At 39.1% G+C, this 27,764-nt stretch overlaps 1 protein-coding gene across 2 annotated transcripts; it reads left to right on the forward strand.

Annotated features, from left to right (window-relative positions):
• On the forward strand, window positions 1-27,008 carry SORD (sorbitol dehydrogenase). 2 transcript variants are annotated; one of them, XM_072147996.1, is made up of 10 exons: window positions 1-132; window positions 4,828-5,022; window positions 7,288-7,321; window positions 9,563-9,727; window positions 12,064-12,223; window positions 16,595-16,713; window positions 17,578-17,643; window positions 18,340-18,515; window positions 25,690-25,811; window positions 26,672-27,008. In XM_072147996.1, exons 2-10 carry the CDS (start codon window positions 4,957-4,959, stop codon window positions 26,835-26,837), a joined length of 1,074 nt encoding a protein of 357 aa, XP_072004097.1. In that variant the 5' UTR covers window positions 1-132; window positions 4,828-4,956; the 3' UTR covers window positions 26,838-27,008. The 2 variants fall into 2 exon arrangements, with proteins under 2 accessions (XP_072004097.1, XP_072004095.1); XM_072147994.1 differs by lacking the exon at window positions 1-132 and having other exon boundaries at window positions 4,782-5,022.
• Window positions 27,009-27,764: the final 756 nt, after the last annotated feature.

The following is a 27,764-nucleotide window of genomic DNA, read 5'->3' on the forward strand; positions in this document are numbered from 1 at the left end:
GGCAGCCTGAGCTGTACCTGCTCACAACTAATCTGCTCATTAAAGTTTGTTGGGAAAGAAAAAAAAAACTGAGAAGGCAGCTAGCTAGAGGATTGTTAAAGGAAGTGAAAGAGCGGCTGCCTGACACATGAGGTGTGTAAGAGACATGGCTTGTAGCTGTGCTGGGAAATGCTGGGTGTGCTGTGATGTTGTATCTCATATTAATGGTGTGTGCTTCCCCAGGGCTCCTCCACTAGTTCTATCCTCTGCCCTGAAGTTGTAAGGCACTTAGTCATTTGCAAGTTTTACTCATTGTAACATCTACACCATTAGTTGCTGCAGAGCTACAGCTTCCAGCATGTGCAGAGCGGAATACACTGAGGTTTTGTTTAGCAACACATACGATGTTCACAGAGACACTGCTGTTTGCTTTCCATCAGGGATCAGTAATCATGCTGGGAGGTGTAGTGCAGCTGCTGGAGGAAGCTTCTTGCATATTCTGATTTGTTGGTGCAGTTAGAACTGCTTTAAAATGATGTGAGCCAAAGCTGCAGTCAGTCTTTGCTGCAATTGCACCAGAAACCTCATCAACACTACATGCAGTTTTCTGATTCATTGCTGATATAGTTTTAAGGGTATTGTCACTAGTTTGATTATTATACCCTATACCAGTGATGGTGAACCTTTTGGAGACAGAGTGCCCAAACTACAACTAAAATCCACTTATTTACCGTGAAGTGCCAACATGGAATTTTAAGCAGTAATTTATTGCTACCTCTCAGCCCTTAAGGCCACCAATACAGATGAAAGAAGGAGGGAAAATTCAGTCTATGATTGTAGCTTCTCTCCAGAGGAAGAATGAAGGGCCCAGCAGGAAGACCTCCAATGATAATGAAGCCCCTTCCACACCTTCTTACTTTTCACACATTTCCAAACAGCCAATAGAGTGTTGCTTTAAAATAGCGCTGAGAGCAGCATCTCTACTGGGACTACAGGAAGATTTGGTGGATTTGTTCCTGTCTGATGATGAACTCTGTCCGGAGGTGAGAACCTGAGTGCCCACAGAAATGGCTCTGAGTGCCACCGGTTCGCCACCACTGCCCTATACAATAGATGAAAGCAGAGTGGTTTGTCTATAAGTCGGTTATTCTTATCCCCTGCCCAAAGGATATGCGTAAACAATCTCATTAAAGGGAACCTGTCACCATATTTTCTCAAATACAGCTAGTGACAGGTTCCCATAGAGCCATATTAACGGACACCCTTCTTTTATCTAAAAATGGTTTATCTCAGGTCCCGATAAATCATCTTTATAACCTTGTTCCATGTGGCTAGGTCTCTGCCAAACATTTGGAGTGGATTGTTGTACAGTCTTATGGGCTATAGAAGGACTCTTTACTGGTGCACAGTATCAGCCCTTGGTATGTGTGATTCTGTACGAGAATGTTTTGATTAAGAAGGATATTTTGCATGAAATTGCACACAATACCCACATTTATCAAAGATAGTGCAAACTGCTCTATGTGCAGTTTGTCTGTGTAGTGTGCAGAGGGCACCAAATTAATGCATTGCGGAGCATGTTCTTCTAGAATCTGGTGCCCCTTGCACTGCGCAAACTGGTGCATGTTTAACATGGGGCATGCAGCACAATTCTGTCAGACTTTGCATAATAAATGTGCAGTATAGTGCAGCTGCGACAAAAATGTGTCTCGGACACTTCTTAAATACATGTGCAAGCAGTTTGCACTGAAAAGAACATGCAAATTCAGACAGAAAACTGTTGCAGGGGCTCTAAAGGACACCTGTCATCAGGTCTGTGTCCCTAGTCCTGTCACCTCTACCTGTTGGAGCAACTCACAAGGATCCATCCCAGCCTTTATCTAGTTATTTCATACATTATTCATTGTAAAATCATCTATTCTTTATTATGTAAATGAGGCTGGTCACATGGTCAGAGGCAGTGATGTCACCCCTGTTACCCCTCCCCCTGCTCATGTCTGTGTGTAATGTATAGTAAAGCATTGCTAGTGTGTGCTGCATCCTCCTAATAGACAGGTGAGAGACACAGACATGAGCTACACATGAATCTGACATGTTCTGCTGTAACATGGCTGCCTGGAGCCTAGTATCTCTCCTATACTCACACACAGGCTGCAGGGGGCGTGGCCACCAGCACCAGGAAGCACATCATTATACAGCCTCACATCATTATACAGGCTGTCAGTCACGCACTGGGGGTGTGGCTGTGCCTCCCACTCATGAATAGAGTGGACAGCTTGAATATGCTAATGCTTCATTGGACATTTCACAGGTCATTTGCATACAGCTTTAGGACCTCATTGCTTAGGTTTACAGGCATGTAGAGGGACAATGAAGGGATAGAGGCAATGCTCTCTAATGGCAGTTTATGAAAATATATTTAGTTTAGGGGGGTTATTTTGCATGACGGGTTCTCTTTAAAGGGGTTGTCTGAGTTTATTAATAATTTAGGGACTCCTCCGATCTGTCCCTATCTCTCAGCATTGTAAGCACTGGGAGATGGTGTCGGATGGGAGCTTCCGGCCGGCCCTTGTAGTCAAACCGGCGCACAGATCAGATGTACAACCGGACAACGGCAGCGCCGAGGAGGTAAGTGCACATTTATTATTTTTAAACAGCCCTAAATTATTAGTAACACGGATAACTCCTTTAATAAATCTGTGCCACTTTGTCTTTGAATATTCAGTTTTGGTATAAACCGTTAGATCCATTACTATCAAAATGTTATACCCTGTACTCTTAATCCCCCCTCTGTCTCGCCAGATACATCAGGAGGCTTAGGCTTTTTATTCTCTCCATTGATACCTCTCCTTTATTCTTGGGGTTGTTCCTGTCACATAAATATATATGCTTGTTACGGTACATTTAATACCTTTAAAATCAAATTAAAATCTTTAGAGGAAAAAAAGTTTGGTGTGTGAGGTCATTTATTTGTGGGTCAAGCTGTTGTTTTTATTTCTATCGTTCCAGGCACTGTACAACCTATTGATCACTTTTCATCCCAATTTTTTTTTTGTAAGAGAGGAAAAGTGTCGATTCATCCATTTTTACATTTTTTTTCTCTTACGATGTTCATCATATGGGATAATTATTTTAATAGACGTGGCGCGTGGCTACTGCACATCCTTATGATTTCAGTGGTGGATCTATAGTATAGTAACACAAGGGAATATGTTTATGTGCAACCTCATCTCTCCTATACTCTATATTCTACTCATCGCTACATATGCCCGCTGTGTTCTTCTCACTCAGTTACCACCCCTCCTCATGTTCTCCCTCCTCCTGAAGCAGTTACTGCTTATGTTACCTGCTTATGTTCTTCCCCATCATCACTCAGCTTATGTTTTCTCAGATGGCCTCATGGGTGGTGAACCCTTTCTATTAGTTTATTCATGGTGTGCTTTCAGCATATGTTATGCACAATATATTATCGTATAGAGGCAATATACAGTGTTATAAGTCACTTTATAGGCTTTCATATTTTTTTTTTTTAAGTACAAAACAAGATGTTTTTATGATATTATATGGTGCCATAAAGAAACCAGTAAAGACTAAATAACCTAAACAAAAATCAATGCTGATGTGCTATAAAAATGGGCATCTTGGGTCATGGCTTTCGTTGCCCAACCATCATGACAGTAAGTAAATAATGCAAATAATCACTGAGCTCTGGTCAGGTGCAGACACTAGTCATGAAATACCATGGGGATCACCAGGCATGTGAGGGGTGACATATGATTTTTTCGGATAACATTTTAACTAAACATACACTGCAAACATTTTCATAGGATTCTAATTCTCTGTCCCTTTTGAAAGTGTGGCTGTATTTGTGTTAGTTATCTAAGATAACACTCGTTGCTATTCTGGTTCGGCTGAAGTTGGATTCATACATGCAGTTTAGATACAGTTTATGCAGCTGATTTAGTGAAAAATGTTAGTAATGCTAAATGTAAAAAGGACAATACAGGCGGTCCCCTACTTAAGAACACTCGACTTACATACGACCCCTAGTTACAAACGGACCTCTGGATATTGGTAATTCATTGTACTTTAGTCCTAAGCTACAATCATCAGCTGTAGCAATTATCAAATGTGTCTGTAATGAAGGTTTATTGTTAATATTGATTCTTATGACAACCCAACATTTTTAAAATCCAATTGTCACAGAGACCAAAAAAGTTCTGGCTGGGATTACAGTGATAAAATATACAGTTCCGACTTACATACAAACTCAACTTAAGAACAAACCTACAGACCCTATCTTGTATGTAACCCGGGGACTGCCTGTATAAATTTTCATAAAAGCAATTTGACAAACTGACGTACTAATGCAAATTTCTTAACTGTGCACATACATGTGTTCATTTGTAAGTTACTCTCTTATATAATAATCTTTATTTATATGGCGCCATCATTTTCTGCATCCTATTTCACATCATGGGGTCCATATACAAACATTTCAGAGTAATAACATTGTCAGATGAAATAATAAGCCCTTACAATTTGTGATCTGAGATCTTCAATCATACCCTTATAATTATAAACTATATTGCACTTACAGTAATAAACTGGTAGCATAAAAGCAAAAGATCTATTTACAGCCTAATATTGCTGCCTTTATTTTTCTTTGAAGTTATTGAATCAGCTATTGTTCAAGGATCCAAGAGGGATGATGTTGCAATGAGTTGTACTTTTAATAATTACAAGAACTTTGGCAAAAGATAACAAATTTACTATTAATATTAATACATAGGTCTTATAAGTGATCATTTTCCCCCAGCTAAGCACATGGTAACATTCCTCTTTTAGAACCAGGGTCAAAATCTGACAAACAGAAGGCTCTGATCAAACTTTAACCAGACTCTTTGATGTGGAGCAAAAACAACTGCTACAGATAATCCAAGCACACATTTTCTGGAAGACCATCAGGAAAGGATCATGGCAGCCACAAATCTCGAGGAAAACCTTTCTGTTGTAGTACATGGAGTTGGAGATCTTCGTTTGGTAAGTTGTTGACTATTTCCACAACATAACTTGTCTGTGGCCCAGTAACCTTCATTTACTTGTTACTCATAGCATTCCCACACTGTTGTTTCGTCTCAGCAACTAATCCACTAGATGATAAATATTAAATATTTTAATGCTTTTTTTTTTTTTACACAAAGAGCTAAAAAAACAGGGAGATTTCTGTAGTTAACCCTGCCATAAATATATAAGTAGCCAATTTTACACCTTAGTATGTTTTTGTGAGGATACTCTAGTACAAACTCCACGCAGATATTGCCATTGATGGTATCCTAAACCCAGCAGTGTAAGGCAGCAGTTGTAACTACTAAGCTACCAAGGAGATACATTTTTGGTTACTGTGGGTCCCCATGTGGGACCCTCACAAATTAATGTGGGGGCATGGATCCTGTGTTCCCTTTATGAATTGATCAATATTGTTCAGAAGTCTGATGGCTTACATTAGTCTACAAAAAATTTTATGGCATGTGTTATTGCTGCTGCTCAGGGGCAAGGCTTTGCCTGACAACATAAGACTTTCCTTTGAAATGCATATGATCAGTAACAAGCACCCAGTGTTTTGCAGGTAAACAATCCAGAACACCGGACACTTGTTATAGATTGCATGCTTTTCAATGGGAGTCTGGTTGTGCCTAGTCTCCGGACATTTGCATTGCATTTCTAAATGTTGTGCAAAGGAACATGTGAATGCAGCCCAAAGTATAACTTGCCCACAGTACTAGAAGCAGGCCATGGACAACAATATCAGGGCTTTAGCAAAATCTTTAAAGGAAACCTACCACATGAAATGGTAGGTGTAAGATGCAAATACCGAGCACCAGCTCAGGGTGAGCTGGTGCCGGGGCTTATTTTCGTTAGTGTCCTAAAACGGTGTATCACGGTTTAAAACACTTTTTAATCTTTATAGCTGAAGCAGCTTCGGCGCACCAGGCGCGCGACCGTGTGCACGTGACGTCACTGGCTTTCCGACACTTCCTATGTAGGCGCACGCACGGTCGCGCACTTGGTGCGACGAAGCTGCTTCAGCTATAAAGATTAAAAAGTGTTTAAACCGCAATACAGCGGTTTAGGACACTAACGAATATAAGCTGCGGCACCAGCTCACCCTGAGCTGGTGCACGGTATTTGCATCTTACACCTACCATATCATGTGGTAGGTTTCCTTTAAGACCTTTTCTTTTATAATCTGTTAAACATCATGTTATACTTAAAACAAAAAAGACATTTCAATCTTATGATTGTTCTCCATCCATATAGGTTATTTATTAGAAGTTAGTCATTTAGTTCTCCTTGACTTTATTGTTAATAATAAACTTTGTTCACATGTTGTGTTTTGTTTGTGTATTTATTAAAGTTGGGGAGAGCAAAGTAATGGTGTAGTCTATATTTGAGAGGTGCATGGGTCTCCAAACTGGACATCAGTGCTGTGTCAGTAATGTCAGTGCTGTGTATATGTTGTGGATATGGGCAGTATGCCCTTTACTAAGATGGCAATGGCCATGTAGGTCATGTGACCAGATTCTCGAATCAGGTGCGTGTAATACCCAATGATAGTGTGGAACACATTGCGCCAGATTGTGGCGCATGCCATTGCTGTGGATGTGTGAATAGTGGGCCTCCTGATTGGCCGATGACTCCTTCATCACTTGCTTTCTAGAGTGCCGAGGGAGATTGAAAACTGTGTCTGTGTTTGATATTGATTGGTGGTTACACTTGAACAATAATTTATATTGTGTATCACAGGAAAAGTATAGGTATAATGAGAATATATTGAGCTGTAAGTTGATTTATGGTTATACTGATATTTCACAAATATAAGCACAATTGGGTGATTGAAACAACGTGTCTGCGAGTAGAACTGTTCTATTTGGCCATGACAACCAATCAGAGGCCAGCTTTCATTTCCCCACAGCTGTTTATTAAATTTAAACTGAGCTCTAATTGTTTTTTATGGGCAACTAAAAAAAGTTTTACCTCAGAAACGTCTGATAAATTTCCCCCAGTGTGTGTATTATGTTAGTGATTGTACACTTATGACACTGCTTCAGACGGGATTCTTATAAGGACTATAAAGTACTCATTTTTGTTTTCACTATACTTTAAAACCACAGTGACCTAATTCAACCTCACTTGAAAACCTCACCAGTTTTATTTTCCAATATTTGCTTATAGCAATAAAGCTATAAAAAATGCTTATACTGTAATCTACTAAGGTTTTCTATTACTTTTTACTTTTTCTACTAGGAAAATCGACCAGTTCCTGTACCTGGTCCAAATGGTGAGTATTTATTATCATCACTTTTATGGTAATAGGATAGTGAGGGTATATAACTTTTGTAAGTTATGACTTGAGATGAGTAGGATTGCATTTAAAGTTTGGGTTCGGGGGTGTGTCCAGCGAGACCCAGACATATTGCTGGATAGGCGGCCGTGTGGCCACAGCCATGACTAGTAGGTCGAGGTGTCTATTTGCTGGATTGGCTGCATGGCTGGGTCACGTGCAACACACCCAGACCCCGAACTTAAATGGATTGTCCACTTTCAGCAAATAATTGATATGGATTGTGTAAGGACAAGTTATACAACTTATCAATATACCGTACTTTCTGTATCAATTCCTCACAGCTTTCTAGAACACAGGTGCATGGCACGTTATATCACACAGCTCTGCTTTCTCTCTGTTATACTAACGAGCCGTGCACCTGTGTGACCATGGTCAGAATTCTATCCACTGGAAGTAAACATAGAAGTTTTCTATAGCAGGAAAGCAAGCAGAGATCTAGAAAACTGTGAGGAATTGATACAGAAAGTATATTGGAAAATTGTTTAACTTTTCCTTACACAAACAATATGAATTATTTGCTGAAAGTGGACAATCCCTTTAAAGTTCAGGTCTTCTCATCTCTAGTTATGAGCCGCAGTTTCCCTAACCATATGACAACATTGCATCCTTAACTGGACCCGAGGCTATTTCGTTTTAACCCCTTCATTAGAATGTGCTGATAGCACATTGTAATGAATGAGGAGGAAAATCTCCATATACTGCCATACTGTAGCATGGTAGTATATGATAGGATCGATCAGATAACCTACGGTTAAAGTACCCTAGGTAGTCTGAAAAATAGTAAAAATAAAAATAAAAAAAGTTTAAAAAATATATATAATAAAAAACCTAAAATTTCAAATCACCCCCTTTCCATAGAACTGACATAAATATAAATAAACAGTAATTAGGTATCGACGTGTCCGAAAATGCCCAATATATAAAAATATAATAACGGTTTTAAAATGCGTTTAACCCCGTAATGGAAAATAGCGCCCAAAGTTGAAAATGGCACCTTTTTTGCCATTTTGAAAAATATAAAAAAATCTATAAAAAGTGATCAAAAGGTCTCACAGTCCTAAAAATGATATCATTGAAAATATTATCAAATTTCGCAAAAAATGACACCACCCACAGCTCCATACACCAAAGTATAAAAAAGTTATTAGCGCCAGAAGTTGGCAAAATCCCTGAGGAAGTCGCGAGGAAGTCGCAAGAGGCGACGTAACGCGTGGGGTGCCTTCAGCCACAGGTTCATTACTTAGCATTTCCTCCATTTACTTTAGTTTGAATTGTTCATTCAATGTGCCTTTGGTTTTGTCCTATGTCTGATTCTTTGTACCTTTTATTTCTTGCATCCATGTGACCCAGTTCTATTTATACTTACCTTGGTATTCTCATGACATTATGTTGTTGTTCACCTTGGAGGCTCTGCAGTAACACACTCCATAGGACTCCATTTAGGCACATACATCTGTACTGTTGTACACATCTTGTGTGAGGTTATTGTCATTACTGCTGTGCTGTGCACGTACCTGTGGCTGTGAGTGGGTCCTTGTTACTGGCTCGGACCCGCTCAGTTTTTTTGTAAATATGTGTACTTGTACACTTTTTAAGTGGTTTTAAAGCATATATGTGGGACTTTTTTGTATTTTGCAGATTGTAATAAAGTTGTTTATTTTGTAGCCTATACACACTTGTTCTTTTCTCATTTTGTCTTCAAGTTGGCAAAATCAAAAAAATAATTTTTGTACAGGAGGTTTTAATTTTTGTAAATGTATGAAAATATTATAATACCTATACAAATTTGGTATCCCCTTAAACGTACCAACCCAAAGAATAAAGTAGACATCTCATTTGGGGCGCTCAGTGAAAGACGTAATATCCAAGCCCACAAGAAAATGGCGCAAATGCGTTTTTCACCATTTTCACTGCATTTGGAATTTTTTTCCCGCTTCAGAGTACATGGCATGGAATATTTAATACCATCACTATGAAGTGCAATTTGTTATGCATAAAACACAGCCGTCACACAACTCTTTACGTGTAAAAATAAAAAAGTTATAGATTTTTGAAGGTGGGGAGTGAAAAATGGACATGAAAAAACAGGAAAGGGCCCTTAACCGGTTAAATTAATATACAATATATAGTAATTGTTTAAAAATGTTTGAACCTAAATCTTTAACTTCTTTGTAGAGGTCTTATTGAAGATGCATTCAGTTGGAATATGTGGATCAGATGTACATTACTGGCAACATGGTCGCATTGGTGATTTTATAGTGAAAAAACCTATGGTTCTTGGTCATGAAGCCTCAGGGACAGTGATAAAAGTGGGAGCTTCAGTGAATCACCTCAAACCAGGTACACAGCAATAATGGCTCCAATCTAAGATTGTTAAAGGGGATGTGCTGACAAATGGTGTCAACTAATAAAATAAGGCATACATTGCCTTCTGTATCTTCTTTTATTACACCTCTGATACTCCTGTCTCCCAGGATGTTCTGTGCTTCCTTGATAGACAGAAAATGACTGTTCTACCCATCATTGGCTCTAGTAGTTGAGTCAGGTCACTGCTGCAGTATAATGGAGCCACTATGATCTAATATAAATGAGCAGATAAGAGAAGGATTAGGATTCTAGATATCAACATATTAAATGGGAGATAATCTATTCTCTAATTATCATCAGCATGATTTTTGCAAAATAAAGGTGATATGTTGGTAATTTTGAAAAACTTTTAGGCTGCACTTTTTAGATTACATTACTTCTGAAAAAATCAAGTAATGATACATTTTGATCTCCAGTGTTCACTTAAAAACTATAAATGGAATTATAAAATCTGATGTGTTCAAAAAATGTGGGGCAATTCTCATTACAAGGTCCATTACCAAATTCTATACAAACTACAATATAACCTTACACACACCAACATATGCATAGCATGAAATATTCAGTGAAAGAATAATTGAACTTGAGGGGCCGAGACAGATTGGGGACGCAGTATTTCTCCGGTGGTGGGGTTACATTGGGTGCCACATGTTAATTATATTATTGCTATGATTATTTCATACATGTTGTACATGTGTACATGTGGTTATCCCCTAGGTTTAGATGCAAATGTATTAAATTGCCCACAAGTGTTATCGCTCTTTTGGATGCATGTTTACGTTATACCATTTGTGGCTTTTAACCCCTTAAGGACACAGCCATTTTATCGCCAAAGAATCAGCCCTATTTTTTGGATTCTGACATGCGTCGCTTTATATAGTTGTAACTTTTGAACACTGTTACTTATCACAGTAATAATGATATTGTTTTTTTCCTTACATGTTGTACTTCATTTTAGTGGTAATTTTTGGCTGATAAGTTTTGCGTTTATATAAAAAAATCATCACGTTTTAAGGCAGGAGGGAATTAGGGACTTGCATCTTCTTGGATTTTAGTTTTCTCATTTGCTCTTTTCGTAGGCTATAAAATTTTAGCTTTTTGGTTACTGGGGCCATGTGACAGCATTTTTTTTTTGCGGGATGAGATGCTTTTTCCAGTGTTACCATTTTGGGGTAACGATCATAGGAATGATCGTGCCCCCCGAAGAAGGCGCGTGGGAGGGGGGGAGCGATCGTGGGGCAGAGACCCCTGACAGGCAAGTTAAATGCCCTGGTCGCGCTGACCATGGCATTTAACAGGTTAAATACCCGCAATGGGAGCCCACTCCGACCACGGGTGTTACACGGGGAGGTCAACGGTAGATTACTGCTGACACCCCGTGACTCCCGATGTCAATTCGGCTACATTGCAGAGCCGAACAGGATGGGACCCTCGCAGTACTAGTATGGGGCTGAGCGCTACATGGTTAACGGAATGTTTCTTTTGATTTACTAATTACATAAGGCTCCATGCACATATCCTCAAATGGCAGCAATCTCTGCAAAAGATAGGAAAGGTCATTTTCCCGCCCGGCTTTGCCACTCGGCCACTCAGCTCGCTATTAAGAGGGGGAGGGGTGAGATGCGCTGACACCCTCCTTTTCTGGCCGGCGTTTGTCTCACGGCACACATCTGCTTGTGCGTAGTCAATACTTTTGTGGCATAGAAGTATTAGTATTTCTGCTTGTACAGGTGATTCATGAATACTGCACCCATTAGGGTCACTTTCTCACCATGAGTCTAGGAGGAGATACAGCTCAGTTATTGAAAGCGACTGTTATCAATAAGGGAGAAGAGGGATAGCTGAATTCTAAATGATCACATAATGTGAGAAAGGAAGAGTAGGAAGAAGGTCTGGTGTGGATTGGTGGGTCATTAATCTTAATCTTTTCACACATCAAATTTATTGGAGAGCTACAATTTTGGTAAACAAAGCTATCAGGTAAGAAGTAGATAAAGTGGAGGGAGCGTCTTAAAGATATGGTATGGGTGATGAGCATTTTTTAATTAGAATAAAATGCCAACATACAAAAGAAATGTACAGTAATACCAATACCAAAGGTCTATATACTGTACCATAAAGTAATTGGGAGTAGAGGTGATACCATATAAATCACTATCACTGTCAACAATTCCAGTTTTTGTATCATAATGATGAAATTATGTTGAGTTTATTGAAAAAAAAAATCTTTGTCTGTTTTCCTCAACAGATTTCTCTATGGATATAAATGTTTACTATACATGAATATTTGTTTTGTTTGGACATTGCAGGAGACAGAGTTGCTATTGAACCAGGTGTTCCAAGAGAAAATGATGAGTACTGCAAAAATGGGCGCTATAATCTTTCTCCTACTATTTTTTTCTGCGCTACACCACCCGATGATGGGAACCTATGTAGATACTACACCCATAATGCAAGCTTCTGCTACAAGTAAGACAATTTGGGCAATTTAGGAAATCTTGTAAACATTTTTTAAATGTCCTCAACAATGAAACACTTTGTCATCAACAGCATGTTGTTGTTTGCATTTTAGGCAGTTTTCAGTGCTTTAGGGTGCCATTTTGACACCAAAAACCTAAAAAAAATTTAAAATTGAATTCAGACGTCTGACTGTGACTTTAAGAAAAAGTCCACTAAAAGGTGCTAGAGGGCAACTGTTAATGGACAGAAATGCTGTGTATGAAAACTTCCTTGACGGAGTTTCCAATATTTAGCAAACCCCTAGAATGTAGATACTCATCCTTCATTTCACCGTTTGGCTTGGCATACATCGATTACACAATTGCATTTTTTAAAATGTGTCAAAACATAACTTTCTTTTGCTTCACTGCAATACATTAATCAAAACCTTTAACATAAATTGTTATTCCTATACATTGGGTGTTATGTGAAATGAATAGTGGGTTGTATATCCACTGTGCTATCCAACCAATTTGGCTTTGCGATACTAACAAGGATGTTTTCCCTGGAGCTCTCTGGAATTTTTAAGCCTATTAAGTTTATGGAGGGATCTGGACTTTGCTGTGGAGAGATGGCTAGGCTGCTTCCTCTTGTGGTGGCCCTGATATGTGCAGCAGCTGGCCCAGTGGGCACAGAGACACCAGTCATGGCACAGGGTGCGAGGGAACAGTCAAGCAAATAGTCAGAAACAGTGAGCTCAGCCTGTGGAATAAAATCTCTGCAGGGTTAGACTTTTTGGAAGAAGTGACAGGTAGGCCAGGAAACCAACAAAAATAAAACTGGTGGACGAGACATAGGAAATGTCCTACATAGTATCCAGTCCATTGGCCATATCATTATTTATCACAGCCACCAGTGGCCACCTAGTGGTTACAGATGGAATTCAAATAATAATAATCTATTTCGATAGTGCCATTAAATTCTGTTGTGTTTTACAGATTATAGGGAACATATACAAGTAAAGACATAACAGACTAATAACATTGTCATATGAAACAATAGGAGTGAGGACCCTGCTTTCAAGAGCTCAGAGTCTATGAGGATGAGGGGGGGGGGGGGGACACAAGAGGTATAATAGCTTGTATAAGGGTCCAGCCATTCTTTATACTGTGGTGGCCAAAAGTATTGGCATCCCTGCAATTCTGTCTAAAAATACTCAGTTTTTTTTCTAAAAAAAAAAAAAAAAAATATAGCAATTAGAAATTATGTTTTATTATTATCTTCATTTAATTTGTCTTCAATGGAAAACTACAAAAAGCCAAATTGGATATAATTCCACAAAAAGGGGGTGGACAAAAGTATGGGCACTGTTTGAAAAATCATGTGATGCTTCTCTAATTTGTGTAATTAACAGCACCTGGAACTTACCTGAGGCACCTAACAGGCGGTGGCAGTAACTAAGTCACACTTGCAGCCAGTTGCAATGGATTAAAGTTGACTTAACCTCTGTCCTGTGTCCTTGTGTGTACCACATTGAGCATGGAGAAAAGACAGAAGACCAAAGAACTGTCTGATGACTTGAGAATCAAAGTTGTGAGGAAGCATGAGCAATCTCAAGGTTACAAGTCCATCTCCAAAGACCTGATGTTAAGACCTGAATGTTCCTGTGTCTACCGTGCGCAGGGTCATTAACCCCTTAAGGACGGAGGGTTTTTCGCCTCATTTCTCGCTCTCCAACTTCAAAAATCCATAACTTTTTCATTTTTCCGTGTACAGACCTGTGTGAGGGCTTATTTTGTGCGTAACAAATTTTACTTTCCCGTAATGTTATTTATTTTAACATGCCGTGTACTGCGAAGCTGAAAAAAAATTCCAAACGTGGAAAAATAAAAAAAAAAACCCGCACGTGCGTCATGTTCTTGTGGGCTCAGTTTTTACGACTTTCACTCTTCGCTTCAAATAACACGCCTACTTTATTCTTTGGTTCGGTGCGATCGCGGTGATACCAAATTTATACAGGTTTTATTGTGTTTTAATACATTTTCAAAAATAAAACGAATGTGTACAAAAAAGAAAAAAAAATTTTTGCCATCTTCTGACGCTAATAACTTTTTCATACTTTGGCGCACGGAGATGTGTGAGGGGTCATTTTTTGCAAAATGAAGCGACGTTTTCATTGCTACCATTTTGAGGTCTGTGCGACATTTTGATCATTTTTTATTTCATTTTTTATGTTATGTAAAAAGGTGTAAAAGTCGCATTTCGGACATTTGGGCGCCATTTCCCGCCTCGGAGGTCACCACCGCCCATAACCGTTTTTATATTTTGATAGATCGGACATTTTGGGACGCGGCGATACCTAATATGTTTGTGATTTTTACTGTTTATTATGTTTTATATTAGTTCTAGGGAAAGTGGGGTGATTTGAATTTTTAATATTTTATTAATTTTTTTTATTTTTTAAACTTTTTTTTTTCACTATCTTTTAGACCATCTAGGGTACATTAACCCTAGATGGTCAGATCGCTGCTACCATATACTGCAATACTTCTGTATTGCAATATATGGCATTTTTGCAGCACATTCATTACAATGAGCCACTGGCTCATTGTAACGAATCTGCAGCTGCCATGTAGCCTCGTGTCAAGAGAAGACACGAGGCTACCATGGCAACCGATCGCCGCCCCCCGATGACGTTCGGGGGCGTGGCGATCGAAAAAAAGATGGCGGCGCCCGCGCGCCGCCGTCTTTTAGACGCCGGCGGCAAAGAAGGTGTTAATAGCCGCGATCGGTGCAAGCACCGACCGCGGTTATTAGCGGTGGGGGTTTTATGCAAAATGCAAAAACCCCCACCTTTGAATGAAGAGGACTCAGCCCGTGAGCCCTCTTCATACATCCCTTATACCTCTGTGCCGTAGAGCTACGGCGCAGAGCGTTAAGGGGTTAAGAAGTGTAAAGCCCATGGCACTGTGGCACCTCCCTAGATGTGGACGGAAAAGAAAAGTTGACAAGAGATTTCAACACAAGATTCTGCACATGGTGGATGAAGAACCTTGACAAACATCCAAACAAGTTCAAGCTGCCCTGCAATCCGAGGGTACAACAGTGTCATCTCACACTATCCATCGGCATCTGAATGAAAAGGGGCTGTATGGTAGGAAGACCCCACTTCTTACACAGAAACATAAAAAAGCCAGGCTGGAGTTTGCTAAAACTTACCTGAGAAAGCCTAAAACGTTTTGGGAGAATGTTCTCTGGTCAGATGAGATAAAAGTAGAGCTTTTTGGGAAAAGGCCTACAGTCAAACACGGCAGAGGTTCCCTGATGTTTTGGGGTTGCTTTGCTGGCTCTGGCACTGGACTGCTTGGCCGTGTGCATGGCATTATTAAGTCTGAAGACTACCAACAAATAGAGGGCCCAGTGGAGAGATCTCACAATGACAGTTTGGAGATGGCACCTTCAAATTTCAGGGACCTGGCTCCAAAGAAGAATGGTCTAAAATTCCAGCAGAGCATTGTAAGAAACTCATTTATGGTTACCAGAAGCGGTTGTTTGCAGTTATTTTGTCTAAAGGTTGTGCTACCAATTATTAGGCTGAGGGTGTCAATACTTTTGTCTGGCCCATTTTTGGAGTTTTGTTTAAAATGATCAATGATTTCAGTTTTTTTAAATTCTCTTTTCTGTTTTGTCATTGCATGCAAAATAAATGAAGATATTAATGCCAAAGAATTTGTGATTGCAATCATTTTCTGGAAGAAAACAAGCATTATCTGACAGAATTGCAGGGGTGCCAATACTTTTGGCCACCACTGTAAGGGAGTGGAATAAAAAGTCCAAGGTCAATGGGACAGCAGAGAAGCTTGTAGTTAACTCCCTACACAACCCCTGTTTAATAGTAACCGCATCATTCCCTTTCCCAAGTCCCTTTCACTAATATGAGTCCTGCTTCGCATTATGAGCAAATATTTTTTACATGTCTTTTTACTGATTGCTTTCAGCCGGACCATAGAATGGGGGTAGAAATTATCTCAAATGCCTAGAAGTGTCATCCAAAACCTACAAACATAATTTTGCATTGATCAAAGTTGCCAGAAATTTTGTTAACCCCATGTAACAGATGCCAAGCAGTTACCGTATGTGTTTATGCCACAAAAATAGTAAACAATCATACAATACAGTTTTTGAGTTTTTAAAGGAAAATGCAGAAACTGCAGCCTTATATTTCATTTTTTGTTGTTTCTGTGCACTTGCATTCAGTTTGTAATTGTTTGAACTTGAAATGGAATTTGTTGTATTTTCCAGTGAATTTAGGCAAATAAATAGAACACTTGTGTGCTTTATTTAATTTTTTAAACTCGCTTTTATGTATTTATCTTAAGTTGTTATGATTGCTTATGTCAGGCTTCCAGACAATGTGACCTTTGAAGAAGGTGCTCTGGTAGAACCTCTCTCTGTTGGGATCCATGCCTGTAGAAGAGCAGGAGTTACACTTGGAAGCAGAGTTTTCATCTGTGGTGCAGGTACAACTTAAGGCTTCATAATTTATCTGGTGCCTCAAAATCACCTCTGTCTATTTACGGGATTGAACCATAGCAGCTATTCAATTTATTACAGCCCTAGGCAGTAGTGCATAGGTGTGGTATGTTTCATAGAAAGCATGTCTTTCAATCCTATACACCCTTTAGGTACCTCAAAAAACAAGTAACTGTAATAAAGGTCCTAATATTTTTCATAATTTCCTTATGGCCACAGCTCCAGTGGAGATCAATATCTCTTGTTTCCATGTATAGCCTTATCCTGCAGTAATCTACTACATCCATCTACCTGCTTTCTCTTTCTAACATATAATTGGAGGAATATAGGAGCATAGCATGACTGGCGGATCAGACCACGCAGATTGGTTGAAGAATACAACCATACATAGACATGTTTCAGAGACTTAATCACAATTAAAAGCATGACCCACTACACCTCCTGAAAATGAAAGTGCACGCATTTATACTGCACATGCCTCTTATGCCTACATTATCTTAACATGTATATACTAAGGCCTCCTGCAGATGACCTATATGGGGGTCATGAACTGGCATTACAAACTGTGGCAAGCTCACACTGGCAATTGACTTACATTATGCACACTCAGGGTGCAGTGAACGGCTCCTATGGAGATGAGAGGGGTGAGGAGTGCTCACCGCTCCCATCTCCAACGGGCCACAAACTTCACCCGGTTCGCACCCTGTCAGCCAGACACCTGATAATTTGATTATGAGAAATGTTTCCACTGTCTTTTTTTGCAGGAAGAGCTCTACAAAATATAGAGAATGCTTACTATGTCAATTATTGCTTGATTTGCATATACATATAATCTTAAATTTATGTTTCAGGACCTATTGGACTGGTCTCTCTAATTGTTGCAAAGATGATGGGAGCTTCACAAGTGATTATAAGCGGTAAGAACATTAAAACTGAATTTAATTTCCAAATTACAGATATGAGTAATGGAGGTGATAAGAATAAACTAAGTGTTTTATAAAAGAAAAATTCTGCTTTGACCGAGTTTTCTTCTCCTTTATTTTCCTACACGTATCATAAATAGACTTTCCCTCTGTACTCACACAGACGGCAGAAAAATAATGAGAAGTTATTAGTAACGAAACTTCTCATAGACAGTCACTTCATAATATTAACTAGGTCTGTAAGGAATTCAGCTTCAGCCTCCTCTCCTCACTTATCTGATGTGTACAGACTTCAGAACTGCTTGCAGTTAAACTGCTTACCACAAGTGAACAAATGGAGGGAAATAATAGGACAAAGAAGCATATTTCTTTAGTAAATTAAAAGTGTGATATTATCTCCTGCAATATTAAAAAAAAGGTTTTAAAGTGGTGGTTAAGTTAATTTTTTACTTTTTATTTGGGAAATTGTTACATCCCAAGACAAAATATTGAGTTATTACATAAAATATGTTGGGTACAATTTCTTAGCCTGATTTCTATTCTATATGTTCACTACAGTCTATGTATAAATGTATTGTTTGAATACAAATATGTGCTCATGTTTGTTTCATTGTGGGTTATATTTATAGTACTTTGACATTATTAAGCTTCTCTCTTGCCAATGGTCATTACTATGAAATCTTTCTCCAGATTTATCTTCATCAAGGCTAGAAAAAGCCAAAGAAGTAGGTGCAGATTTTATTTTGCAAGTTGCTAAAGAGACCCCTCAGCAGATTGCTCAGAAAGTTGAGGGATTACTAGGATGCATGCCAGAGATCACCATTGAGTGCACTGGAGCTGAAGCTTGTATTCAGGCCGGAATCTATGTAAGTAATTACAAGATCCTTGTTAGCAAAATTTACCACCTCCCTGCTAGAGATCAGCAAATTATTTTGTAAGATTCAGTGTGGGTCTGAACTGATCTTGTATAATTGTTCTGGAACCTAGTATATAATAACCCCGCTAGTCCTCTAAAACACATACTTTTTAAAAAAAATAAAAAGATCCTATGTTTTTTTTGTTAATTTTTTACAAAAAAATCCCTTTTTTTGATTTCCAGATTTCACTGCAGAAATACCTACCAGCATGTTGTCAAGCATCTTAACATTTTTCACATTATGTTCCTTTTTTGTACCTGTGTTTTGGTATCATTCAAAAAATGGACTATGAATTGATTGTATAACGTCACGTAGGTGGAGAGTTTAGCACTGAAGTCATGCTCTACCAGCCGCAGAATATCCCCGTTGCTGAGATTAGTATAATTCCCCAGATTTATAGAGAGCTGGTTACCTATGTCCCTGACAAAGGGCGATCAATTAAAGTGTAGGGGCCATTCTGAAGCGGAGAGAGCTTGACTTTAATTGCTAAATTTTTAGGATGATACCACCATGCGGTCCATATAAGGAACATGAACTTGGGGGATGTTTGTGGTTTATTAGGTACATTTCTGCTGAAATTTTCCTTATAAACGGCGGTGAAAACGGACAATAACAGAAACCATCAAAAGACTTTTGTAATCAGTGGACATTTGAGTGGATTTGTTAGACTTCTATTATTATCACAATTGCAAAATTGAAAGCTAATCAAAAAATTTTCAGATATCAGTCAGTGATTCAAAAATGACAGATTCACACCAATCTAAGGTTTGACAAATACATTTGCTCATTTCTAATCCCTGCTAAACATGGCCTTCATATAACCAGTCACTTCAGTTTTTGATGGTAATACAGAATGTGGATTTTGGTTCTGCTTACACTTTCTGTAAAGGGTGACACCACCTTAAATCTATATGTGCCTTTTATGATTTCTTCACCTCATAACAACTTTTGATTAGAATACTGCACAGATATATATAATATAATAATCCTGCAATATTTGCATCTGTTGTTTCTAGGCAACATATACATACCGTAACAATAATTTGTCATCAGACAATAGAAACATTTGGATATATTATTAAATCTTTAATAAACTTTTAACATTTGGGTGGAGATTGACCTTAACTTTGACTCTACTTGGGTGAACCGTATCACACGCAAGTGCAATATATTACAGTGTATTTATTGTCATCTGAGTCATGAATCCAGTCAGTCACGAAGTTAATAAGACTTCCAAAGAAGTGATTTATATTGAATCTAAAATGCATCAGGAAAAATTAATGCTTCTAGTTTAATAAGTCACTCTTCAACAACAACTTTCCATAGAACATTTGTAAATCAATGTCCTAGGGTAAATGCCAATATCAGGTAGTGTCTGGATACGGGATGGATTTGATCTACCTTGAAAAGGTTTCTAAAGTACGTAACTATCTTAAGGTTCTAGTAACTCCCCACTTCCCTGGAATAAGCATAATTCATGTGGAAATGGGTCATTAAAATATAATCTTATATGTAATCAGATCTTATTTAAAATTTAGCTCCACTTAGCAGAAAAGTGTTGTTGACATACAATACAATTAAAATAAAATGCTACTGGCAGTTTATTGATTTTGTCCTTGTGGAGGAAAATGTGGGCAGAAGATGGCCGCTGGTCACATGTCCACATCACATGTCCTGCACCAGCCTGGGTAGGTCATGTGGTCATCACTGTGTTTGGTTCTAGTCAGTTGCTTGCAGTGCATCCAGTATGGCCAGTGTTGTGTTGAGACCCTTCTCAGTAGGGCAATGGGCAGTGATGGCAGTTACACACATCATTGCTATGGTAACAGAGCAAGACAGGCTGTTACATCATCACGAGCAGCGGAGCATTAGAGGAAGTAGCCGTTACTGAGATCTGAGGGATTATAGGAGTTGTAGTTGTAGATGGTGGCCATCTTGGAGATAACTCCAAGCCCATAAAATTTTGTGAATCATCAAAGCACTCCTCAAGCTCCATTATGTAAGTAATGACATTGGCCCACATTTATTAACTACGTGCAGTCTGCCTCACAATCATACAGAGTGCGCCCGGTTCTTGAAGACCGGAGGACTTTCACCATGAATCTGGTGCACCCTGTGGGTACCAAAAGTGCATGCACCACAATTATGTTGCGTTTCCTACACCTTTAGACGCAAAGTATTGTGTTGCAGCATGCGTTTTATAGAAGTGACATAATACTGGTGCAAGCACTTCATAAATACATGTGGAAGCAGTTTCCACATGTATTTATGTGCAATCATGGCCTGATGCAGACTACAGTCATAACTGCAAAGGGAAAGGCTTATACCGGTGACATTTAGTCTATTATACCCAGCTCGTCTTCACAAAAATTGGTAGATTGCTGGACAACCTTTGCACACGGTGCTATGGAGTTAAAAAGGTTCCCTCATTCATAAGGTTTGAGAATGTACCATAATTAAAGCATATTGGTCTGAGGCTCATTTTTATATCAACACCAAGTAGAGTCCGGGTGATTGTGGGGAGGTTGACATTTTTTGTGCTTGTATTTGTAAAACATGTTTAAAATCTTTTCCATGTATATATTTTTTATACACGGTACATAGATTTCGCCCAAAAGGGTTTATAAAAGGCCTGTGTTTTTATTATGCAGGATTTTACTATATCTAGTGCGCCCAAAGGATCCTGAGCTGTGTCCAATAGTAATAATGGTGGTCAAAGATTTACAGTCACACGTCATACACGGAAGTTTTACAAATCAACACTGCTTTGTCCTACCCTGTGGCATGCACAGCTCTGTTTATTGTTAGAAACAATGGCAACAACTTTTATTGATTCCAATTATAAAAGGCACACCTTTATTTCTAAAAATATGAAACCTGATAACGCTTTCCAGAGAAATCCTGCTCATAGTTATTACACTGTGATTACTGAATGATTGTGTTGGTTTGGCAGCTTTATGCTCAGCTGACAATAATTTGGAATGTCCTCATATCTGTGCATCTTATTATATCATCAGGCCAGATTTTATTCTCTGAATATAAAATATAAATGTTTTTTGTTGAATAACAGAAACAGAGAATTATGACAAAAATGCAAAGAATAAATTAAACCGTATTTCGTCTTTGAAGGTGTGTTCACAAGTACCGCTAGCACGGTGTGAGTAAATGCGACGCTAGCGTATGGGAGTGGGCCTTGGCCCAATTGCATATGCACAACTCAAGTAGTGTCTTTAAGGATAGGGATTAGCTTTTTTGGTTTGTAGTAATTTGTTTTGTTGGGAGAAGAATAAAGCTGGTTGCACCCATTTTTAATTCATATTCTCTGTGTTAATTTGCCAGCCTTCTTTAACAAGATACAGGTGCGGCACTGGTTGACTGGCATAAGGCATTAAAGAGGACCTGTCACCTAAAATTTCGGCACTTACTAAAGTAAGCAGCTCCTAGTGCTTGAACAGACGCCGCAGTATTAGAGGTTTCCGTTAACGCTATCTATCACTGCGGCGGGGTACAATGTAATCATCAAAGCGGTCCGAAGTATTCATAAGGGGGCGGGGTTAGGGGCGGTGACTGCTGTATGACGCACGGCAGTCAACGCTGGCCTATGGAGTGAGCGGGGCGGTCCTGGGTAGAGGCATTACATTGTACCCCGCCGCAGTGTTAGATAGCGTTACCGGAGGTTTCCGGTAATGCTATCATTCTAACACTGCAGCGTTTGTTTAAGCACTAGTGCCGAAATTTTGGGTGACAGGTCCTCTTTAAGTAGTCACAAATTTATAAATAGAAAAGCTCATGTTGTCCAAGTTCCAGACCTCTTTTCGGGTTGTGGGGTAAATTACCATGTGTTGCAACACATGCGGGAGTGCATAAGCGAAAACCTGTCTGAACTGCAGGTGTGGTCACAAATGACTTGCAAAGAATGAATGAAATTTGCAGCACATCCTCTATAACGTATCAACTTTTATTTCTTTGTTAAAAGCATCACAAATCAGTTGACCTAAAGTGGATAATCAATAATCTGGTGCATTCAGCACACATGCTTAAACAGAGAGTACCATTTTTTTGGATGCACTCAGTTTAAGGGCGTCTTCCACATTTCTATCGCAACACCCTTTTATGTGCATGATTTTGTGGATCAGCGGACACAGTGCAACTCCTTTCAACTGTATGGAAGCAGCATCAATAGCTATACGTTCCCATAGAGTTGAATAGAGAGTGACCCTGCATGCGCCCAGCTGTGGTAAGGACGCCTGCGAACCAGTGGTTCCTAGGCAGGTGGGGGATCCCATAGGTAAGACCCACATCTAGCATCTATTTATGACATATCAGGTGTACATAATATTGCAAATTTAGTTTAGTTTTTTTTTAAAATGTAGTATTTTAACTAAATAACTTGCCACCTTAGGTGATGTTGAGCTGTGCTACATTCATGTTACAGCCTCCAATGCCTATAAATACCCAAGTTGTCACTGTACATATGCACAGAATACGCCATGAATATTTGCAGGTGTGATAACTGCCTCTGAGATTAACTGCATCGCATTATAAAGTTCTCTATAGGCGGTTCAACTTAAGGACACTCGACTTATAGACGAGTCCCCTTGTTAAAGACGGACCCTTCTTCCAACTGTGACCTCTGGTGAAGCTTTGTGAAAGCTTCATTTTACTCCCAGACTGCAATGATCAGCTGTAAGGTGTCTGTAATGAAGCTTTATTGATAATCCTTGGTCCAATTACAGCAAAAAAATTGGAAATACAGTTGTCACTGGGGCAAAATAACATTTTAACAATTTATACAATTATAAAATATACAGTTTCGACTTACATACAAATTCAACTTTAGAACAAATCTATGGAAACTATCTTGTATGTAACCTGAGGGCTGCCTGTACTTTGTTTTAATGCTTTATTTGTGCAGTTTTTGATCTTTTAAAAATTAAAAACTGCAGCGAAAACCACATCAAATTGAATGCAGTTCTTCACAGTTGTGATGCAGTTATATTTTCAACTTGTGAACGTTCACAAAAGAAATTGGGTCCCTGTTTTACTGATTTAAAGCACATTATTTCAACACTAGCAACTATGTAAAATAGTTCAAACCGTGAATATTATTTTCTCTTTTTAAGTCTATGGGAGAAACTCAGCTCTTTGCTTGACAACCATAACAGTTCACTAATATGAGTGAAGATATTGGACTTCTTGTCAGCTTTGTTTCTTGCTAATGTCTTGTGTTCAAACATCAATGTCTAACAGAATCGATCTTACTGTCTGTATCCCTATTAGCTGTGATCTGATAAAAGGTCCTTTATGTAAATTACAAGGTAAATATACTGTACTCTGTAATACAAATATTATCCTAAAATTTATTTAATATCACGTTAAACATCACACCCAAAATATAATAGCTAAACAATCTGTAGACATGCGACTAAATATAGAACTGTATCTCTTGCTTTAGTGGAGGAAAGAGTAATTTGCCTGAGATCTCAATGTTCTCAACCCAATTCCCCAGAAAATTCCCCAGCATATGACCAAATTTCTGATATGTTCCATTATTTATTAATGCTTGGATATCTATTGGTGCACAAATACATTCTTATCTTATTTGCTCCCTGGGCAATAATATTAAACATCATGATTACACTTTGGGTAGTGCCTTAGGCTAACACTCCTTTTTAATGAAGTTGTTGGCCTTCCTTTGCCTGAAACAAGGATTCAGCTTGTGTTAAGCATGAAAACTCTTGTTTTTTCATGCATGGTATTAGAAAATACATTATATCATATTGTATTCTGTCCAGTGTCCTAATTTTTTAATATACAATATCTCTGTTTTGGTCTCTTAGCCAAGGAAATGGAAAAAAAAAGTACAATATATTGTAGCAATTCTACCCAAATTAGGCTCTAGCTCTTGCTTGAGCAGATATTACACAGCCTCATGTCCCATATTTTTGGACTATAAGACACACCTTTCATGGTTGTCACACAAACAATAGCTCCCACACAATGGGCTCTACAACATGCACACGGACAGCTATGCTACTTCTACGCACAGACATCTCTGCTATGTCACACACACTTCTGCTCCACCTCTCTCCCCCCACATACTCACACTATTTGTTCTTGACCAATTATAATTACTAAACCCCCTACATACCCTATCCCCTCAGTTTATGCCCACCTCCCCACACACACATAAATATATTTATAGCATATATAGCAGCGGCTCTCAACTCAACTCACCACATCTGCTTTTTTTTCCCCTCTGTAAAACACCTCAGAATAACTTGCCTCTCCTCCAGTAGCTCCCCAGCCACTCCTCCCATGTAATCAGAGCCCTAGGTTCTGGGTCATGTGACTTGAGACTGTCACATGACCCAATGATGCTGGTAAGGTCCTTTTGCCTTTCTGTCGAGAGGCTTGGAGAGAGAGCAGTGCAGAGGCTCTGCTATCTCTGAGTTTCAGTGAAATGCTTTGTAAGCACTTCACCCGATCTATATGGCGGTGCTGGATTCTCCTCACCTTTGGATTATAAGACACAGGCACTCCATCAGAAAATACAAACCGACCTGGTTACCATGGCCTTGTGTATAAGACAACTGTGCACGTCGCAAATTTTGGATCAGGTCCAACTCTTACATCTGTTTTCTGTTCTAGTTTTCTATTCTTCTCACACTCACTGGCAACTGGTGACAATAATATTCATGTTCATGTTCTTAGGCCCAAGCAAACAAAAGTATATGGCGGCCATATGCTAGCCTTACAGACGACCACCATAGAAGTGTAGGTGAGCACACACATGTGTCACCGAATTGTACTGTAGCTACAAAAATGATTGCGCATGCTCTATATTTTACCTGAAATACAGCACAGCTGCATGTCCCCCTATATAGAGGAGAGGGGTGAGGAGTGTTTACCCCACCCCTTCCTCAGCTGCCCATATGCTACACCCGGGTTACGGCCTAGATGTAAAATACGTTTATGTGCGTGAAGTCTTATTCTGTAATTTGTCTGAAGTTAAGATTGGTGAGGTTCTTGTGTAGAGTGCCCTATTCCTTTTTATTTATTTTTTTAATGGCAATGGGTCTAAAAATTTGTTACCCTTATTTTATTGTATTCTTAACCACAGGCAACACGCTCTGGTGGAACTTTAATTCTCGTTGGTTTGGGTCCAGCAATGGTTAATGTGCCCATTGTAAATGCTGCTGTGCGAGAGGTTGACATCAGGGGTATTTTCAGATACTGCAATACGTAAGTTTGTTTTTTGCTTTTAAAGTTTTCTTAAATATTAGGGCCACTTCACATCTCTGTTAGGTTTTCAGTTATTTTGAGCGAAAACCAGGAGTGGTGGAACACACTGAACAAGTACAAGTCTTTGCATTACACCTTTCCTCTGTGTAGTCGCTGTAGAGGCTTGCAACTGTTCTGTGTGTTTAACCACTTCTGTTTTTTTCTCAAAGTAACTAAAGACATAACAGAGATGTGAACTGGCCTTAAGATGCTTAAAGGGAACCTGTCACCAGGAGACTCATTTTTAGCACTCCCCCAGTCCCCACAGAGCATAGTACATACACTGCCAAAGTGTTTTTGTATTAAACATTGGTTTTACAGAAAAAAAGATATGTTATATTGTACCTTTCATTATCATCTGCTGTGTGACTAGGCAGTTGCCCAATAGGAGGGGCTGGAAAGGAGCAGTTCCCCCCCACCCTTGGGGAACAGCTACTCCATGTGACCTTTTCAAATATATGAAAGCACCCATTACTTGGCTTAGCAACGCCCCCTGCTCCTCTACAGCCAATCCCGAGGGAGGGGAGTTATTCATATATTTGAAAAGGTTACATGTTTCCCAAGGGTGGGGGGAACTGCTCCTTTCCAGCCCCTCCCATTAGACAATTAGTCACACAGCACATGCTAATGAAAGGTACAATATAACATATCTTTTTTCTGTAAAACCTATTTCTTATACAAAAACACTTTGGCAGTGCATGTACTATGCTCTATGGGGACTGGGAGAGTGCTAAAAATGGGTCTCCTGGTGACAGGTTCCCTTTAAGGTTTTGTGTTTTTTTTCTCTATAGAATTGAACAATTTAGTTTTTACTTTTGCAGGTGGCCCATGGCTATTTCTATGCTGGCATCCAAAAGAGTGAATGTGGCTCCTTTGGTCACACATCGCTTTCCCTTAGAAAAGGCAGTACAAGCATTTGAAACTACTATGAGAGGAGAAGGTGTGAAAGTTATGCTAAAATGTGACCAGAATGATCTGAACCCATAAAAATAGAAGTTGACAATACCTACACTATAACATTCTTCTGAAATACATGTGACAATAGAAGTAATGTGAGAAAATAAGCTTAATCTTGCTTGTGTTTTAATAAACCATGTAATAAATGATCCTACAAAAAATATTACAACATTAAAGTTCTTTTTGTTTCATAAACTGAAACCAATTGTTGACTTTTTATTTAACACCATAAATGCATTTTCATGACAAAAATGTAAGACTGAAATAGCAAAATGGATTCTGGTTTAGCGTATACTTATAGAGATCAGGAGAGTACCAGAGGCTTATGATCCCTGGTGCAAGAGTTTAGCTTGTCACCCTCTTATTTCAAGTCCATTAAGATTATCATAGAGAACAGAATGTAAAAAATGCTGAAAACATAACTAATAACCAATGTGACACCCACTGGCCTACATTAAGAAGCAGGGCCAGATTAAGACTGGCATGGGCCCTGGACTGTATGAATACTAGACCCCCTACAAGTCCGGAATCCACTTCTTACACATAGCACTAGAATCAGCTTCTCTGGGATTGTCCCTTCTGCCTGCTTTCAATCTGTGGTTTCAGGACCTCTGGGGGACCTTCAAAGGTTCTGACATGGCTCTTGTGTCATGGGAGCAGAAACCAGATGTACGAGGGCTTCAGATTTCTTGAGTGAATTTTTTTGGTCTCTTTAAAAAAAAATTGGCAGGTGAATTGACTAGCCATGGGCTACCATCTAAAACCTCCTATATTATAATCCACCACATTTCAGAAAGGTGACTTGGCCTTTGGAAAGACACTACACATGCTGAAAGTTATCTCACACACTAAAAGGGAGTAGGCAGTGATTAGAGTACTATACGAACACAGGTTGCAACGACATCTAGCAACAGGTGACTTTTTCTCAATCAGGTACAGAAAGTCATTTAAGGAAAT

Source organism: Engystomops pustulosus, chromosome 4, assembly GCF_040894005.1.
Source record: "Engystomops pustulosus chromosome 4, aEngPut4.maternal, whole genome shotgun sequence".
In the NCBI taxonomy this organism is placed as follows: domain Eukaryota; kingdom Metazoa; phylum Chordata; class Amphibia; order Anura; family Leptodactylidae; genus Engystomops; species Engystomops pustulosus.

What these genes read in the sequence shown, in the direction of transcription:
- SORD (XM_072147996.1), top strand. Translation starts at nt 4,957, where the DNA reads ATGGCAGCCACAAATCTCGAGGAAAACCTTTCTGTTGTAGTACATGGA. An exon ending in GAGTTGGAGATCTTCGTTTG is followed by an intron (nt 5,023 to 7,287) that starts GTAAGTTGTTGA and finishes TTTTTCTACTAG; the next exon opens with GAAAATCGACCAGTTCCTGT. An exon ending in AGTGAATCACCTCAAACCAG is followed by an intron (nt 9,728 to 12,063) that starts GTACACAGCAAT and finishes TGGACATTGCAG; the next exon opens with GAGACAGAGTTGCTATTGAA.